Source organism: Myotis yumanensis, unplaced genomic scaffold, assembly GCF_028538775.1.
Source record: "Myotis yumanensis isolate MYYU_CA2020_CCGP unplaced genomic scaffold, mMyoYum1.0.hap1 SCAF_17, whole genome shotgun sequence".
In the NCBI taxonomy this organism is placed as follows: Eukaryota; Metazoa; Chordata; class Mammalia; order Chiroptera; family Vespertilionidae; genus Myotis; species Myotis yumanensis.
In genome coordinates this window covers 34,362,120-34,379,350 of record NW_027223768.1, presented here as the reverse complement: position 1 = coordinate 34,379,350, position 17,231 = coordinate 34,362,120, and the positions used below count along the sequence as shown (strand labels likewise).

Genomic DNA, 17,231 nt, shown 5'->3' with positions numbered 1-17,231 from the left:
CCAAAATCTGGAGGTGGAGGAGGGGCGGCCTCGTGCCCCGGAATGGCCAGGGGAACGGCAGAATGTGCTTGGTGACCTTGAACTAGAGACTACCGTGTCTGCCTGGCCTCCTGAGGGTCTGGCAAGCAGTGCCTCGAGGGCCCTGGGGACCGAGGGCGGGCCCCTGGTCACTCAGAGGAGCCCACGAGGCTGCGATAACCAGACCTTTTCTCTCTGTACTTTCTTTTTTATATTGAAGGTGTTCAATTCTAACAGCAACAGTGAGAGGATAAAATGTAGATGAGGGGTTTGCCCACGAAGGAATTTGGGCAGCTGTGTTGCATGTAAGAGGATCGTGGTGAGGGTATCCGGCTCTTATTTCGCTCTGCCTTATATTATCTTGTTTGCTTTCTCCTTGAGTATTTCCAGGATGTAGATCACCTGTCAGTGGCCCAAGAAGTGCCGCTGCTTTATTGCTAAGCAACTTCCAGGTGTAAGTGAAAGCACCTCTCTATAGTGTGAACACCTCTCCCCCAGGAGTCACCCCCCCCCCACCCCCCCCCCCCCCCCCCCCCCCCGGCACCCAGCGAAGAGCAAATCCCTGGCCCTGGAGGGGCAGCAGGACGCATCACTAGCAATGGCTCAGGCTGGCAGCCCCGAGGAGGGGCCTGGGAAGGTGGGAGAAAGCTTCCCAGAGGAGGTGACCTTTGAGGCAAAGGAACCGATTTCAGCTGGCAAGAGTTGAGAACCCGTCACTCCTACAGCTCCTTTCCGCCAACCCATTCAGTCTTTCCATATTTGGGGTCTCAAACTGCTTCCCAGAGCTTGAGGGGCAGGGATCATTCCCTTCCAATTTACAAGGAGGGAAATCAGAGTATGACGAAAGGACCAGGCAAGGTTGTGACTTTAAAAAAAATGTTTATCCTCACTTGAGGATATATTTTCCATTGAGTTTTTAAAAATATATTTTATTGATTTTTTACAGAGAGGAAGGGAGAGGGATAGAGAGTTAGAAACATCGATGAGAGAGAAACATCGATCAGCTGCCTCCTGCACACTCCCTACTGGGTATGTGCCCGCAACCAAGGTACATGCCCCTGACCAGAATTGAAACTGGGACCCTTGAGTCCGCAGGCCGACACTTTATCCACTGAGCCAAACCTGTTAGGGTTCCATTGATTTTTTAAGGAGAGTAGAAGGGAGTGAAGGATCAGGTGTGGGGTGTAGCGGGGGTGGGGAGAGAAACATCCATCTGAGAGGGACCCATCGATTGGTCGCCTCCTGAATGCACCCTGACCAAGGCCGGGGATCAACCCTGCAACCAAGGTACGTGTGCCCTTGACCAGGAATGGAACCTGCATCCCTTTGGTGTGCAGGCTGATGCTCTAACCACTGAGAAACACAGGCCAGGGCCTAATTGTCTTCCTAATTGAATGGTAACCACAGGGTGCCCAGGTAGGGCTAGAGATTTGAATACAAGGCACAAAGGAAATATAGGGCAGCCTCTGTCCTTGGAAACTTGTTTTCATTGGCAAATAAGATATGTCAATAAAGCACCAAGAACAATTGTAAAGATGTTGTGCAAACAGTTCACTTCCCCAGCTGTTTATCCAGCACTCTATGTGCAGGTATTTTGTGAGACACCTGGGCAGGGGTGGGGAAGTGTTGGAAATACAGGTAAATACAGTCCCAGCTCTTCAGGACTCACAGTGTAACTGGCCTCAGGGGAGGCAAGGTGGCAGGCAGAGGCAGCTAACAGTTGGTGGAATACTGGGTGAGGCAAAGTAGGTTTACACTTGTGAGCACACAAAACACAGTTTATTCTTGTATTATTATTAATCACTGGAGGCCCGGTGCTACGATTCTCACACATTGAAAGCAAATTAATTAGAAGGTGGCCAGCGGGTGTGACTGGGCGAGATGGGCCAGACACGCCCTGGAGCCAACTCCCACGGTCCCTCCCTGGCCGGCCACACCTGGGGCGGTGCCAGGGCTCGAAGGGCGTCTTCGTAGTGAGCGGGGTCCCTCCAGCAGGTGGGGTCCCTCGGCCTGGCCTGTGGGGATCGGCTGAAACCCGCAGCCTGACATCCCCTGAGGGGTCCCGGAGTGCGAGAGGGCACTCTGCAAAATTGCTGTCACTCGGCAGCTCCTGCGTTGAGCATCTGCCCCCTGGTGATCAGTGTGCGTCAAAGCTACTGGCCGGTCAGCCATTGGCCTGTTGCTTAGCCTTTTATATATAGAGATTGTATTATTTTCCATATGAACCACTGTAAGCCTACTTCTGCCCCGCCCTGTATGATAGCTGACACTGTGAAGACAGTAGGGGGGCAAGAAGTAAGTCTGGAGCTCCTTGGATTTGGGGTTTGGGTAGAATTTTTCTGGGAAAAGTTCCTGGAGGAGGTGGACAATGGGATGATGCTGGAAAATAGTGACACAGGGAAAGAGAAGGAAAGAGAAGAAGTAAGACTTTTTACGTACTTATCCTTCAGATCCAGTTCAGTAATCACCTCCTCCATGAAGCCTTCCCAGGCAAAATGGGACCCTTCTCCAGGAACTCAAAGCACCCCTAGTATAGAAGGTATCTCATTGCTGTCCTTGCTTCCTTATGGCTTGTCTCAACTCAAGGGCCCCCCACAAAAGAAAAAAAAAAGAAGAAAGGAAAGAAAAAAGGAAGGCCTTTGGTTGCAGTGGGGCTGGGTATTGCACCCACCATAGTCTGTTTACAATTTTATTGAAATATAATTCACCTACAGGAAAGGGCACCAATCATAAGCTTACAGCCCAGCGAGTAATGCAATATGCTTACCTGTGGGAAACCACCACCCTGATCAAGTCACAGGATGTTTTTAGTGGCCCAGACCCCGAAGGCTGCCCTTCCGTTCACAGGTCGCTGCCGCTGTGGCCCGAGGAGCTGAGCCAGTAGACAGCCGTAGGAAATTAGGAAAGGATTTCAGGAGTTTGGGCTGCAGGAGCCAAGAGCTGGGGCGAGGTCATTATTCGTGAGAAGGACTAACAGGGCAAGAGCCACTAGACGTCCTGTAGGTGGCAGTGGGGAGCCACAGGGAGGCGCATTTCAGTTAAGCATGAAACCCTTCCTACCACAGTGCCGACCCCCAGGAAATGATAAGGTTCCCATTAATAAAAGGTACCCGTCTGGAATAGGGCTGACAAACCTTTATCAGTGATGATGGGGAGGGGCGGGGGGAGGAAGGGGGTGTGGGGGGGAGACTTCACTGGAGATGGCTCCCTCCAACTCTGAGCTGCTGATCCCGGAATTCTGCGACAGTAGCTCAGAAGACTCAATCAAACGCTGTGGTTATGAATTGTTCGTGTGTGTGTTTTTTTCCAAAGGAGACGTTTTTAAGCACAAGTACTGCAAGGCCCACCATTATCAGGGCTGAATAAGTAACTATCATCACCTACAAGCCAACTGAGCCAGAGACCTCAGGGCTCCCCTCCCTGGTGCTCACAGTCTGGGGGTGGGGGTGGAGCAGATGCTGGGGGGGGGGGGCACTGGGACATGGGGCAGCACCTGCAAGAGAAGCAGGTTGTTCCTATTTCATTCCAAGTTGTCACGGGGGCACCACAACCTCCTCAGTCCTTTTAGCCCTGGTCCCACTGGGGTAGGGGTGGGGGGGGCGAGTGGGCATGAATAATGGCTCCCACCACCACCAGGACTCCAGGGCAGGGGTGGCAGTGCAGGGCCTCACTGCTCTGCCTCCTGGGAACAATGCAGGGCCAGTGTCCGGGCTCGGGGGCAGGACCACACCAGCACCACCAGCCCTGTGACCACCTGCGGCGAGGGACGCCTGTGTCCAAGGACTCCCACCTGGAGGCTAACACCCTCCCACCCCGATTCCTTCCGGCTTTTCCCAGCAAAACAGGCATTTCCCCCAGAACTCTCTTCTCCCCTAGAGGGTTATTTCCAGATTTCTCCTGGGATTCCCCAGGTCCCCACCCTCCCCTTTCTGACCCCCTGCTCCCCCAAATAGGAAGGAGAAAGTCCAGACCAGCATCCACCTCTTCCCCTCCCGCACCTGTCCAAGGAGCAAGGGGCGCCGGCAGGTGAGGGTGGCTACAGGCCCTTCCGCTGAGCTCAGGGCGAGGATGGATACCTCCAGGGCTTTCTGTCTGAACGGTTCCATTGAAAACCGTGAATACCCTCCCAAGAAAAAAACATATGTAGGAGCTTGTGCCTCCTGTTCAGAAGATGCGGGGCGCTGGCAGACTCTGAATTCCGTCGGTGAGGCCTCTAGTTTAGGAGGGAGGCTGGGGGCTGCTCCACCGCCGAAGCCCAGGCCCTGGTGAACGGGGGAGGCGCTCCCCCAGCCGCTCGGCACGCACAGGACCCCTCGGGCCTCGGTGTGCCCGGCTCTGAAATGGGCGCTCGGGCCCCTCCAGCCCTGGGGTCTGCGTAGGGAGGCTGGTGGGACCGGGAGCGGGTGGGAGGAGGGCGGGGTGGAGAGCGGCTCCTGGTTGGTCCCCGACGCGGGGGCGGGAGACTGTGGGTGCGGGAAGCATCGGGAGGCTGCACCGGACACGGAGCCCGCGGCCGCAGACCCGCCCCGCCCCCACCCCCCACCCCCACCCCCACCCCCGGCCCAGGGGCGGGGCCCTCCCGGGCGGCCCTCCCGGCCCCTCCCCCGGCGCTAGCCTCCCGGCCGGCCGGTCCTCCGCGGGCGGCACTCCGCACCGCGCTCCGCGCCGCAGCCGCCAGCCGGGGCCATGGGCTGCGACGGCCGCTTGTCGGGGCTGCTGCGCCGCCACCTGCTGCCCACGCTCACCTACTGGAGCGTCTTCTTCAGCTTCGGCCTGTGCATCGCCTTCCTGGGGCCCACGCTGCTGGACCTGCGCTGCCAGACGCACAGCTCGCTCGCCCAGATCTCCTGGGTCTTCTTCTCGCAGCAGCTCTGCCTCCTGCTGGGCAGCGTCCTCGGGGGCGTCTTCAAGCGGACGTGAGTGCGGCCCTGCCCGGCCCGGTCCTGCCCTGCCCGGTCCTGCCCGGCCCGGTCCTGCCCGGCCCACCGCCTGGCGCTGCGACCACCCCTCCCACTGCCCGCTGCGTGCCCCCCGCGCCTCCCACCCCCGCCAGCTCTCCCGGAAAACACTCCCCCGAGACTGGATTGTTTATCGGCCTCCACTCACCCCCGGAGGGGTGCACCCAGCTCTCCCCGCTGCCCCCACCCACACCCCGGGGGGAGAGGGGTGATGGAGTTTGCAGGGAGGCCCCTCCCGCGCGGGTCCGAGGTTTGTCGGGGGGATTGAAGTGAGGTGGAAGGAGAATGGGAGTGTCCCCTCCGGCCGGCGAGGGGCCAGAGCAGGGCTGAGGCTCGACCGAGCCCCTGGGGCGGTCTCCTCGCCCACCATCAGTTCAGAGCGGCTGCCACAGGCTGTCGCGGGTCCCAGGTGGCACCGGCTCCAGGGTCCCGTGTGTTCCTGCTCCTGAGGGGCCGGGGGCCTGCATGGAGGAAGAGGGCACCTGGAGGCAGAGCCCTTTCACCTGCGGGACCTCCGTCCAGGGCCTGTAGGGCTGGCGCAGGCGTCTCACCTAGAGCGGGGTAAGGTGACCCTGTCCCTGTGCCAGGCCCCTTCCACTCCCTCGCCTTCCTGGCCTCTGCCCAGGACTGGCCCTGGAGTGCCTGGCGTGGCCCCAGGGACTTCTTTTTGGATTTCATAGCAGAGCGTCAATCTCCTGCTCGGATTGGTCGGGCCGCCTCCAGGGAGCCCTGTGGGGAGGTAGCAGGATCACTCTCCCAGTGCACCTGGGAGAGCAGAGCCAAAACTGGGGGTAGATGACGTGCAAGCCAGAAGCTGCTGGGAGATTTTTCTAGTTCCCCGAGCGCGGGCCGGCAGTTTCCTGGGCTGCATGGGCTGGAGCAGGCCCACAGCCTGGGAGCAAAACCACAGGAGGGGTCTCCCAGAGAAAGCTCTGGGGGCCGCTCTGGGCCAAGGGCTACCCCTTTGGGCTCATTCCTAGAGGTATCCATGAGGGTAGGTTTTCCTGTCCACCTCACTTCCAGAGCTGATGGAGAGGGGCACAGGTGTCCTACTTTAAGCCACTCAAGTGACAAAACAGGATCAGTTAGGGAGCAATTATCCCCACTACGAAATTCCCTTGTAAATGGAAGAATTCTCCTCTTAATAAGCACCTGTCCTTGTGTATACTAATGTTTCTGTGGGTTTTGTACAGGATTGGGTGTATATGAGATTCAGAAAATCTTTAAAAGCGTAAGATCCATTCCCATTCTGCCTAGGGGTGTTTTTTAATTTATTTTTAAAATTACATTGGACATCCAATATTATATTAGTGTGAGGTGTACAACATAGTGGTTAGGTATTTATATACCTTGTCAACTGATCACCCTAAGTCTCGTACCCATCTGGCGCCATACACAGTCGTTAAAATATTCTTGACTATATTCCCTATGCTGTATTCTACAGCCTGGGCCTATTTTTATAACTGGAAATTTGGACTTCTTAGTCCTTTCACCCTTTTCACCCATCCTCCTCAGCGTCCTTCCCATGTGGCAACCATCAGTTTGTTCTCTGTCTCTGTGAGTTTATTTCTGTTTTGTTTGCTTGTGGGTTTTTTTTAGATTTCACATATAAGTGAAATCACCTGGTATTTGTCTTTTTCTGTCTGACTTATTTTACCTGGCAACATACCCTCTCGGTCCATCCATGTGGTCACAAAAGGCAAGATTTCATTCATTGTTTGTGGCCGAGTAATACTCCATTGTATATATGTACCACTGCTTTTTCATCCACTGTCTATTGATGGGTACTTGGCTTGTTTCCATTTCTTGGCTGTTGTAAATACTGCTGCGGTCCATGTAGAGGTGCATCTATCTTTTCAAATTAGCGTTTTAGATTTCTCCCAGGAGTGGCATTGCTGGTCATAGGGAAGTTCTATTTTTAATTTTTTGAGGAACCTCCATGCTGTTTCTCATCCTGGCGGCACCAATTTGCAATCCCACCAATTGTGCACGAGGGTTCCCTTTTCTCCACGTCCTTGGCAACACTTGTTTGTTGATTTATTGATGATAGCTCTTCTGACAGGTGTGAGGCGATCTGCCTAAGTGGTCGGCAAACTGCGGCTCCCGAGCCACATGCGGCTCTTTGGCCCCTTGACTGTGGCTCTTCCTAAGCCTTAGGGGTACCCTAATTAAGTTAATAACAATGTACCTACCTATATAGTTTAAGTTTAAAAAATTTGGCTCTCAAAAGAAATTTCAGTCGTTGTACTGTTGATACTTGGCTCTGTTGACTAATGAGTTTGCCGACCACTGGCCGCCCTAGAGTTTAATTAGAGACCTAGCAATGTGTTTTTCTGGCTTTGTTCTCCTTTTCTAAGTATTTTGATTTGCAAACACTCCCTTACCTGCAACCTTTTCGTGCACTGACCCAAAAGGGGAATGAGTATCGTTCTAAATGGCAGGTGGTTGTGCCCGTCTTTGTGAGAGGGGCAGATACACGTCCAGGTGAGCCATCTCTTCCTCGCTGGCTCTGCACCTCCCTCTGGTTCCTTACTCAACAGGGGGCTCTGAACAGGCAGTGGAAAGGGTCTTGCAGCAAAAACCTACTCGCAGAAAAGAAAAACGATCATGGCAACAATAATCACTAACTTTACTGAGCACTTACCCAGTGCCCGGCACTGCCCTTAGTACCTCACTGGTATCAGCTCATTTAATCTTCACAACAACCCTGAAGAGAACTACTATTATTTCCATGTTTTGCAGAAGGAAGCTGAGGCACAAGAGGTTAAGAGACTTGCCCCGGGTCCCACAGCTTTAAGAGGCCTAGTCTGGGTGTGGATCCAGGCGTTTGTCTCTGGAACCAGAGACCTTAAAATGCCTCTTGCTCTTGAGTAGGTCATTTTTAACTCTGCGGGGTACAAGGTATACCCTGTACTCCTGGGCACAGGCATGGCTGACTCCCCTGGGGAGGAAACTGTGGGCCTCTGGGGCTTCCTGCTATCATCAGAGGGGTGGGGGTAGGGCAGGGCGGATGGGATGGGAGGGAGCGGGGAGGGGGAGCAGGTCCTGGCAGTGTTTCGGGTTTAAATTCTGAACCTTAGTCCTTCCATCCCCAGGACAAAATGCTGCAAAGAACCCTCTCCTTTGGTTCAGAGCAAACAGTGGAAATGGAGGGATGTCACAGGCTGGCCTGTGTGTAAATGGCAGTCACCACCTCGCCAGGGCTGGGTAGCTCATCATGACTCCCCATCCTCCCCAGCCCCCCTCAGCAAACACAACCTCCACCAGCCCTGAAACCAGCCTCTAAAGCTTGATTCCTCGGGGCCTCCCCACCTCTCAGTTAAAGTGCTAACACCCTGCAAGTGCTTTCCAGCTTAAGTGATTACTGGCTTCTGCACAGGCTCCTGCTTGTCAGTGGGGGATTGGCTGAACCTTGCAGAGGGCCAGCTGTTGCAGAGGAGTGGGGCGAGCGCAGAGCCTTGGAGAGGAGAGTCCTGGCAGCTTCTTTCTCTAGGATTCCTGCTCAGTTCTGCCTGCTGCTTGCCCCAGACCCAGGGCCAGGGCTGAAAGTTTCTGGATGCTTCCGTAGGGATTGGGTGTGGAAAGCCTTAGGCGTTAGAATGGGTGCAGGGGAGGAACCAGTGTGCACGCTGTTTGTTATCTATCTATCTATCTATCTATCGATCATCTATCTCTGTTTCTCTTCTAGCAGAGAGAGATGTTGAAGGAGGCCACCACATGCAGGCCAAGAGGGAGAAGGGTGCACGTTAGGGCCAGAAGAGCAGGAAATAGTTCATATAAAACGCACAGCCACTTGGTGGGCAGGGTGTGCAGGTGTGTGCTTTGTCAGACAGGAAAGAGGAGGGGGTATTTAGGCAACAGTTGAGAGTTCCTTTCCTGGTTTCCTGGGGACCTGTCTAACTACCCTGGGCAGTTTAGGGGACCCCTTTATCTGAAAGGCATCGGGGTAGGTGAGTGGCTTTCCGAGCTTCCCCGGCTCCTCCCAGCCTCACTTTGGCCTCTCCCCTGGATACACCCTGCTAACTGAAGCCTTATTGAGTCCTTCTCCCCTTTGCCCTATTCACTATCTCCTTCTCTTCCTTTCTTTTTCTCTCAAATTCCTGCAAGTCCTGCCCTGTCCATGACCCAGCTCCAACTCCCTCCTACCCCTTGCACAAGACCCAGTCTTCTGTGCAAGATTCCCCAGGCCACTCTCAGACCTCTTCCCCACGACGCTGGCCCCTGTGGGGACACAGTACAAGAGCCGGTTCCTTCCTCTAGTCTGGGCCCTCGGTTGGTCTCCCATCGAGAGAGCCTGCGCCTCTTTCGCCAGCAGCTTGTTCGCCTTTGCAGCATGCCACAACCCTACCAGGGGTCGGCCGGGTGTGCTGCTCGCTTTAAAAGTCCATCTCACCACGGAGTTGCCGTGACCCAGCAGGTCCACTCCTAGGTGTGCGCCTCAAAGAAAAGACCTGGAAACATACGCCCCCACAAAAACCTGTCTGCTCAGAGCACGTGCATGTTCAGAGCAGGATTAGTCAGCATCGCCAAAAAGTGGAAACAAACCAATTGTCCATCCACAAAAGAGGCCCGCTAGCGGGGGGCCTCTTCTCCCCCGGCCCCTTCCTCCGTCATCGCCAGCCTGCCCTAGCTCCCAGGCGGGGCCCTGTCTCCTGGTTTCTTGTTGTGTCCATCTACACAGTCTACTACTCAGCCATAACAAGAATGAAGGACTGGCATGCGCTTCAGCATGGAGGAACCTTGAAACACTGCTGAGTGAACGAAGCCAGACACAGGACATAGCGTATGATTTCGTTTCCACGAAAACACAGAGCAGGACAATCTATCGCTCCAGAAAGTAGATTCCTCGCCCAGGGCGGGGCCGGGGTGTGGAGCGGGAGGGGAGCACCTGCACATGGGCACGGCTTTCCTTTGGGGCCAATGGAAACGCTCGAAACTTAGATTGTGGTCGTGGGCTTACAGCTCTGAACATATTAACAACCAGTGAACTGTACATGTTGAATAGCTGAATGGGATGGTATGTAAATTATAGATCAATTTTTTAATTTAAAAACAAGACTCATCCCTCGTTCAACAAATACCTCTTGAGCCAGACCCCGTTTTGGGGGGTGAGCACGACAGACAAGGTGTCTGCTCTCCTGAGCCTGTGTTCTGGAGGGTCATTCCGGTGGAACGAAGGAAATAAACAAAGTAAGGATGGAGAGGAGCAGAAGTGGGAGAGAGTAACAGGGGTGGTCAGGGGAGGCCTGTCTGAGGAGGTGACATTGGAGCTGAACCTGAATGAGAGCCACGCGTGCAAAGAACTGGGGGAGAGGCGTTCTAGGCCGACAGAACTTCAGGTCCAGCCAGTGTGTAAGAACACCCGTGGGAGCCCAGCCCCCACTGGGCCGGGACACATCATCGGGCGCATAGTGTAGCCAGCCTCAGGTTGGGGTCTCCCCCCGAGTACCCCCAGCCATCACACAGCCCTGAACAAGCTGGGGTGTCTGTGCTGGGCTGACCCAGCTAGAGGGGGGCCTCTTCTCCCCTGGCCCCTTCCTCAGCCATCGCCCTGGCTGGAGCTGCAGTCTCCAGCCTGCCCTAGCTCCCAGGGGGAGCCCTTGTCCCAGGCTCCCACTCTTGTCGCGGGGGCTGCCCGTCTTTTCGGGGTGAATGGGTGTTGAGGATGCCTCTGACCTTCCTCGGTTCTGTGTCCCGCCCCTCTGCCCTGGTCTTCAAGGCCGGAGATCATCCAGGGTAGGGGATCCCCGAGGCAAAATGCCAGGAGGATGTCAATGCCCCTCCTGGGGTCACTCATTGGAACCCGGGGTCGCTCAGTCTGTGGTGACAAGGGGCAGTCATTCCCCCAACCCTGGGGAGTGGAAGGCAGGACAGGCTGCGGACACCTCGCTGCTTCAGTCCTCCTTGTTTTGAAGCCAAGCAGCCCCTTGACCACACAAAGCCACGTCAAGGTGATGGGTCACATGTGCCCTCAGGGTAAGGCAGAGCACCTGGCTGACAGGGTCAGCAATATGCTCAAGGTCACCCAGCAAACTGGTAGGGTTGGCACCCCAGACGGGGGGTGGGGGGGGGGGGACCTGGCTCCTTGCCCTCCCTCCCGTTCTCTTTAACCTTCCATGTGGAGCTGGTAATGAGTAACCTGGCCATTTCCCAGGCTCCCTAAGGACCGGCTCCCTGGACGGTCCACGCTGTTCCTGGGCCTCTTCCCATAACCGGCCTGACTTACCCTCTGAACCCAGGACCGGGGGGAGGGCAGACCAACGACACTGCGCTGGCCTCTGCCAGGATTGGGAGTCAAGAAACTGGATCCTGGCTCAGCGTTACTCTGCCCTCCTCCCGTGTCCGGGCCCGGTTCCTGATCTGTAATATGAGGGGAGGCTTCCGAGGCCCTTGTCACTCTAGCTGTCCCTGGACCAGCCTCTGAGTCACCCAGAGGGTGCTGCAGCGGGCACAGCACCAGCCTGTGCCCCTCCTGTGGGGCATGCTTCTTTGGGCCTGGCAGTGCTCTCTGGGGGAGTCCACAGGGACGGGGAGCATGGGGCGGGGGGCAGGGGAAGATCCCGGTGAGTGAGCCAAGGAGGACGGGCTGGAACAGCACTGACTGCCCAGCAGCTTCGTGAGGCAGCGCTTACTATCCCCATGTGATATGGAGGAAACTGAGGTGCAGGGGCTACGTGTAGTGTACGTGGCCCGCCCCAGCCACCCCCTGGGAAGTGGCAAAGGTGGGCCGGACCAGCCTTCCAATTGCTAGTATAAATCCCACCGCATCCGCACTGCCAGAGCTGTTTTGACATTTTTATTTTATAATTTTCAGTTTATCCATAGTCCTGGAAGGGGGGCCGTTGACCAAACCATTAAGTGGCCAAGCCAGTTCGTTTATTTCCTCCTGGCTCTGAGACTCCCTTTTCGTGGCTGGAGGGAGTGGCCAGCAGGGAGCACGAGGGAGATTGTGCAGAGCCTGGTCTCAGGAAGCAACGGCGCACAGCTCTGGCCCGGAACATGAGCCCCAGGGGGTCCCTCTCTGTTCTGAAGAAATTGGTTCAGGCTGGTTTGGGAATGCTCAGGAATGGCCCTGCCGACCAGCGGGGAGGACGGCAGCCCGGGATCCACACGCAGCTGCCCCCGTTCGCTGGGAACAGTCTCCATCCCCTCACGCCCAGGAACCCAGGCCCATATGGGCTCAGCCCGCCTCAGCCTCAGCCGGTGGGTGGCAAGCTCCCACCACTGCCCAGAAAGGGCAGGAGAGACAGGGAGGGCACTTCCCGGGCAGGCTCCCCCACCGGCCTCTATGCCTCCCTCCTACCTGTGGGCATCATGTGTCCTTCTCAAGAATGACGGTGAGAGGGTCCAGATGGGAGAGAGGAGAGGCCTGGACAGGGCAGCCCGCTGGCCACCAGCCCTTCCCCAGCCCCTTTCCTGAGCCCCTGCTGTCCTACTCAGCACCTTCCTGGCATCTCCCTGCCGCTGCCTCTGCTTCCCCCCTACACTCCCACATCAGCCTCCCAGCCTCCCATGCTTTCTCCGCGCCATCCTGTGTGCTGGGATGAGACAGGCCTTCCCCCCTCCTCCCGTCTCACCAGCTGCATCCAACACCTTCTTAGGGCCGAGCACAGTGCTGGGCATGGGGTCCCACAGTGAACAGGTGGCAGCAGAAGCCTGGGCGGTGGGAGGAGGCGGGCGATGAGGCCAGCAGTGCCTCTGGAGCTCCCATCACACCAGCAGAGGGACCCTGGGGCTCATGTTCCAGCAACTGTAGCTGCAGGCTCCCTCATGCTCCCTGCTGGCCACCCCCTCCACCTGGCTGGGACTGTGGCCCAACACCAGCCTTCCAGCCTTACACACACACACACACACACACACACACACACACATGCGCACACATGCAGGCACACACATGCACACATGTTCGCGCACACACACACACATGCACGTGTGCCCTCCTCCAAGGACGTGGAGCATGGCATGGAAGACCTGGAGTTAAGCCCAGGCTCTGCCAGCTACTTTCTCGGCCTTTCTCAGCCTCAGTTTACTTTGAGTCAACAATTGCAAAGTCTACCTCCCAGCATGGTCATGTGCAGGTGCCTTGGACCCTGAAGGGTTAGTCGTTGTCGTGTAAACTTTCTCCTGCACCCAGGACTGAGTGCTGAGCGCTCACTCAGGTCCGGGGCAGGTGCCATGTGCCAGCTCTTCAGGAGCGCTCCTGTGCCCGGGCACCTGTGCTTTCCCCGAGTGGTGGGGCTGTCACCGCTGTGTCCTGGGTCAGCACAGGGGACATTTGAAGGAGAGAGGGGCCCTCTTGGGGTCCCTGAAGTCGGGCCAGCCAGGAGGGTGCAACATCTGGGCTCCTTAAACATCTGTGTAGGGGAGAGAGGGGGAGGGAGAGCTGGTACGAAAGTCCTGTGTTTTTCGTGCCCCGAGGAGGTGTGGGCATCACCTGTATTGGCGTCAGAGGCAGGGGAGCCGCAGCCACCAGGTTGCCGGAAGCAGAAGCTCATTGAGGGCCCAGGCTGCCAGCGCTGGGGGCCCACAGAGCAGGGCTGGCGGGGCAGGGACAGGAGCGTCCCTATTTTCCTCACAGTGGCCAGGGTGAGCGAGCTTTCCCACGCCCCTCACACAGCTCGGAGTGGGAATAGGCAGGGGTCATGGTCAGTAATCTGTCAGGCAGATCAGCCTGGAAACAAGAAAGAGAAAATAACGGACTATTGCGGTCAGCCGAGCCCTCTGATAACGGATTAATCAAAGATGAGAGCTGAGCGCCAGGGTGCAGAGGCCAGACCCTCCGGGGAAGGCAGGGTCAAGGTGAGGAGGGGCGCATTTCGCTTTTCTTCAGCGTGCTGCCGATTCAGACACATCTCACCACGTGCCCGGCCCCTTCCCACGCTCAGCCGCCAGGGAGGCTGGCTGGGGCTCCCTAACTCTTCCTAAGTCGAGAAGTTTCTCCACAACTTCTTCTTTCCAGAACCTCTTCTGCCCAGTCTCCTTCCTCCCCACATTAGCCTGGCAGCCTGGTCCCAGAAAATACCAGGCTTCCTTTCTTCCTCTGAGAGAGCTTATCAAGCAGGGTGTACGGAAAAGACCTGGACAGAGCCTTAGGCGCCCCATTCATTCCCTCTCTCACCCATTCATTCCCTCGCTCACCCATTCATTCCCTCTCGGGGGACAGGCCCTCCACCCACCTGCGGTGGGCTCCTCCAGGGGATGCCTCTCAATGGGGGTGCTCACAGAGCCCCCCAATCAGATACTGGCCAGATACTGGCCAGATACAGGGCCCAACAGCTCTGCCCATCCAGGGGGTTACCAAGTCGCCCTGACACCTCGCTATGGGCCTTGGGCTCAGGGAACTGTGCTTCATGCACGTGGCCCAGTTCCCTTGAAATCCTCAAACCAGACTCCCCTCTAGTCACTTACAGGTAAACAATACAAACTTGTTGTAAGCAAAATAATAGCAGCTACACTCTGTTAAGGCCCATCGTGTCCCCGCACATACTCTCCGAGTCCTCACAACACGGCCCCTGAGGGGGCTGCTCTCTGAGACTTGGGCTTGTTAAACATCTTGCCTGCAGCCCAGAGCCAGTAAGTGACAGAGCCTCTTCCCAGTGTCCTTCCCCTTCCGCCAGTGTGTGGTGGGGGGGGGCCAGTCCCGCGGGCTCCGGGCCCCTCCACTGACCTCGCCCCTCCCTGACCGCAGCCTGGCCCAGTCGCTGTGGGCCCTCTTCACCTCCTCTCTGACCATCTCCCTGGTGTTTGCCGTCATCCCCTTCTGCCGCAACGTGAAGGTGCTGGCCTCCGTCATGGCGCTGGCAGGCCTGGCCATGGGCTGCATTGACACCGTGGCCAACATGCAGCTGGTGAGGATCTACCAGAAGGACTCGGCCATCTTCCTCCAGGTGAGCCCACGCGGGCACGAGCTGGGGGCGGGGAGGGGCCAGTCCCTCTCTCCGTCTCTCCCAGCCCCTCTGCCCAGGCTCAGGGTGCTGATGCTGGAACAGCACCAGGGGCACAGTTCAGTGTGACCGGCGGGGCCAGTGTCTCTGGGCGTAGCGCTGGCCCTGCCTGCAGGGCGCTCACAGGAGTCTGAGCACTAAGCAGAGAGTTTGTTGTCACTGGGAAGTGGCGTGACAGGCGGGCTGTTTTCCTCCTGTCTCCTTCCCCCTCTCTGCGTTTCTTTCTGTTTCCTCGTCCTCCAGTTACCGGGACTCCAGCCCAGCCCTTCCCTTCACTAGCCCTCCTCCCTTTGGTGGGCGCTAACATGGGAACAGTCCGCACTGGGGATTAAGATTTGGGGAAGGAGGGAGAGCAGCCACTGTCATCATCGTCCCAGGACACGCGGGTGGCTGGGGAGCTCTCCCTCTCCTGCCTCCCACTCCCTCGTTCCCACCTGGGCCGGGCAGGGGCTCCCAGATGGGACACAGATGCGGGTGGGGTTTGAAGCCTGAGCCATCACCCCCCATGCTACCTCTCCTCCTTCCCCAGGTTCTCCATTTCTTTGTGGGCTTTGGGGCTCTACTGAGCCCCCTGATCGCCGACCCCTTCCTGTCGGAGAACAGCTGCTTGCCGGCCAATAGCACAGTCAACGTCACCTCCGGCCGTCGCCTCTTCCACGCCTCCAGGGTCCTGGGCCAGCACCACGCGGGGGCCTGGCCTTGGGCCAACCAGACGCTCCCAGGGCTGTCCCCGCCGGACGGAGCAGGAACCCGCGTGTCCTACGCCTTCTGGATCATGGCCCTGATCAACGTGAGTGCCACTGGGATGGCGGGGGGCGGGGGGGCGGGGGTCAGTCACAGCCGCGAGTACCAGTCCATCCCAGCTCCTGCTGAGGATGTTTCTGATTCTGAGAAAAGGGTTGAGGCTGAGTGTGCCCTCGGGTAAGCAAGAGGATGGGAGAGCTAACCCCCCAGGATTTATCTGAGCACAAGGAGGGCTGCAGAAGCTCACCTCCAGGTCCGTCAGGGTGGCACCCTGTGACTGCAATTCTCTGGGGAGATAGAGCAGGGCACAGGGTTGGCCCAGTGAAATCCGGGCCCGCCTTCAAGTCGTCAGGTGAAGGTGACCCTGGGCCGGAGGCTGTGGGCCAGGTCGGGCCCTTCTCCGGGCTCCTGAACGGAGACTGACTACCTCACTGTGACTGGCTCAGGCACTGAGGCCCCTCTGAGCCCCTGCTCACACCCTCCCCATCAGCACAGACTCTGGTCTCTGGCTGGGAACCTCCTCGGCTGCTCTGTGACCCATGCCGGGTTCCCCCCTGGTAGCCTGGGCTGGGGCAGAAGGAGAGGTGGGGGGACTCCCCCACCCCAACCTCCGGCCCTGCTTGGAAGGGACTGTCAGGAGCGGCCCTGATCCCCTGGCTTGGGCCCAGCAGGGGCTGGGAGTGCGGAGTGTTCCGGTGGCCCCTGGCCTGCTGACTGTGGGATGGAGTCACCGTGCGGCTTGTCACTCTGACATAGAGCTTCTCCTGCACTGAGCGGACTTGTCTCCCCCCGGAGGTGGGCCGGCTGGGTTCAGGCAAGACCGGCAGCTGCCCGGCTGCTGCTGGGACTGAGTGCTGCTGTGCAGGCAGCACTGAACGGGGCTCTTGAGACCACCTGGTCAGTCCCTCTGAGCCTCGGTGTCACACCATCACAGCTCATGCCCTGATGGGGGCCAGCAAGAGGCCAGGCCGGGCTGGAAGCCCAACTCCTAGCACAAACCTCCTACCTGCAGCCACTGCTCATTGTCCTTCCTTCTCCTTCATAACTTTCCGTTCCCCAGAACAGAATCGCCCCTCTTCCCCTCTCACTCCGCTCCCTGCCTTTCCTGCCAGCCCATCATGGCTTGGGAACAAGGCCGTGTTGGGCCGCGATGTCCAAGGAGACCCTGCACCAGGAAGGAGCAGTGTCAGCGCCATGTCAGCTGGGGCTCTGGGACTGAGGCTGAAAGGTCCACAAAAGCCCCAGGCTTCCTCCTCCCCCCCCCAAGGTGCAGGCTGAGGGCACTATCTCCTGCCCCCCAAGGTGCAGGCTGGGGGCGCTTCCTCCTGCCCCCCAAGGTGCAGGCTGGGGGCGCTTCCTCCTGCCCCCCAAGGTGCAGGCTGGGGGCGCTTCCTCCTGCCCCCCAAGGTGCAGGCTGGGGCGCTTCCTCCTGCCCCCCAAGGTGCAGGCTGGGGGCGCTTCCTCCTGCCCCCCAAGGTGCAGGCTGGGGGCGCTTCCTCCCCCCCCAAGGTGCAGGCTGGGGCGCTTCCTCCTGCCTCCCAAGGTGCAGGCTGGGGGCGCTTCCTCC

At 57.9% G+C, this 17,231-nt stretch overlaps 1 protein-coding gene across 2 annotated transcripts in view; it reads left to right on the top strand.

Annotated features, from left to right (window-relative positions):
• Positions 1–4,656: 4,656 nt before the first annotated feature.
• MFSD4A (major facilitator superfamily domain containing 4A) overlaps positions 4,657–17,231 on the top strand; it is a 29,918-nt gene continuing 17,343 nt past the window's right edge. The window contains exons 1-3 of one of the 2 annotated variants that reach the window (XM_070396941.1): positions 4,657–4,934; positions 14,665–14,863; positions 15,450–15,710. In XM_070396941.1, coding sequence (XP_070253042.1) covers positions 4,705–4,934; positions 14,665–14,863; positions 15,450–15,710 — 690 coding nt within the window. In that variant the 5' untranslated portion in view covers positions 4,657–4,704. The remainder of the gene's footprint in view (positions 4,935–14,664; positions 14,864–15,449; positions 15,711–17,231) is intronic. The other variant, XM_070396940.1, reaches the window with a different exon arrangement.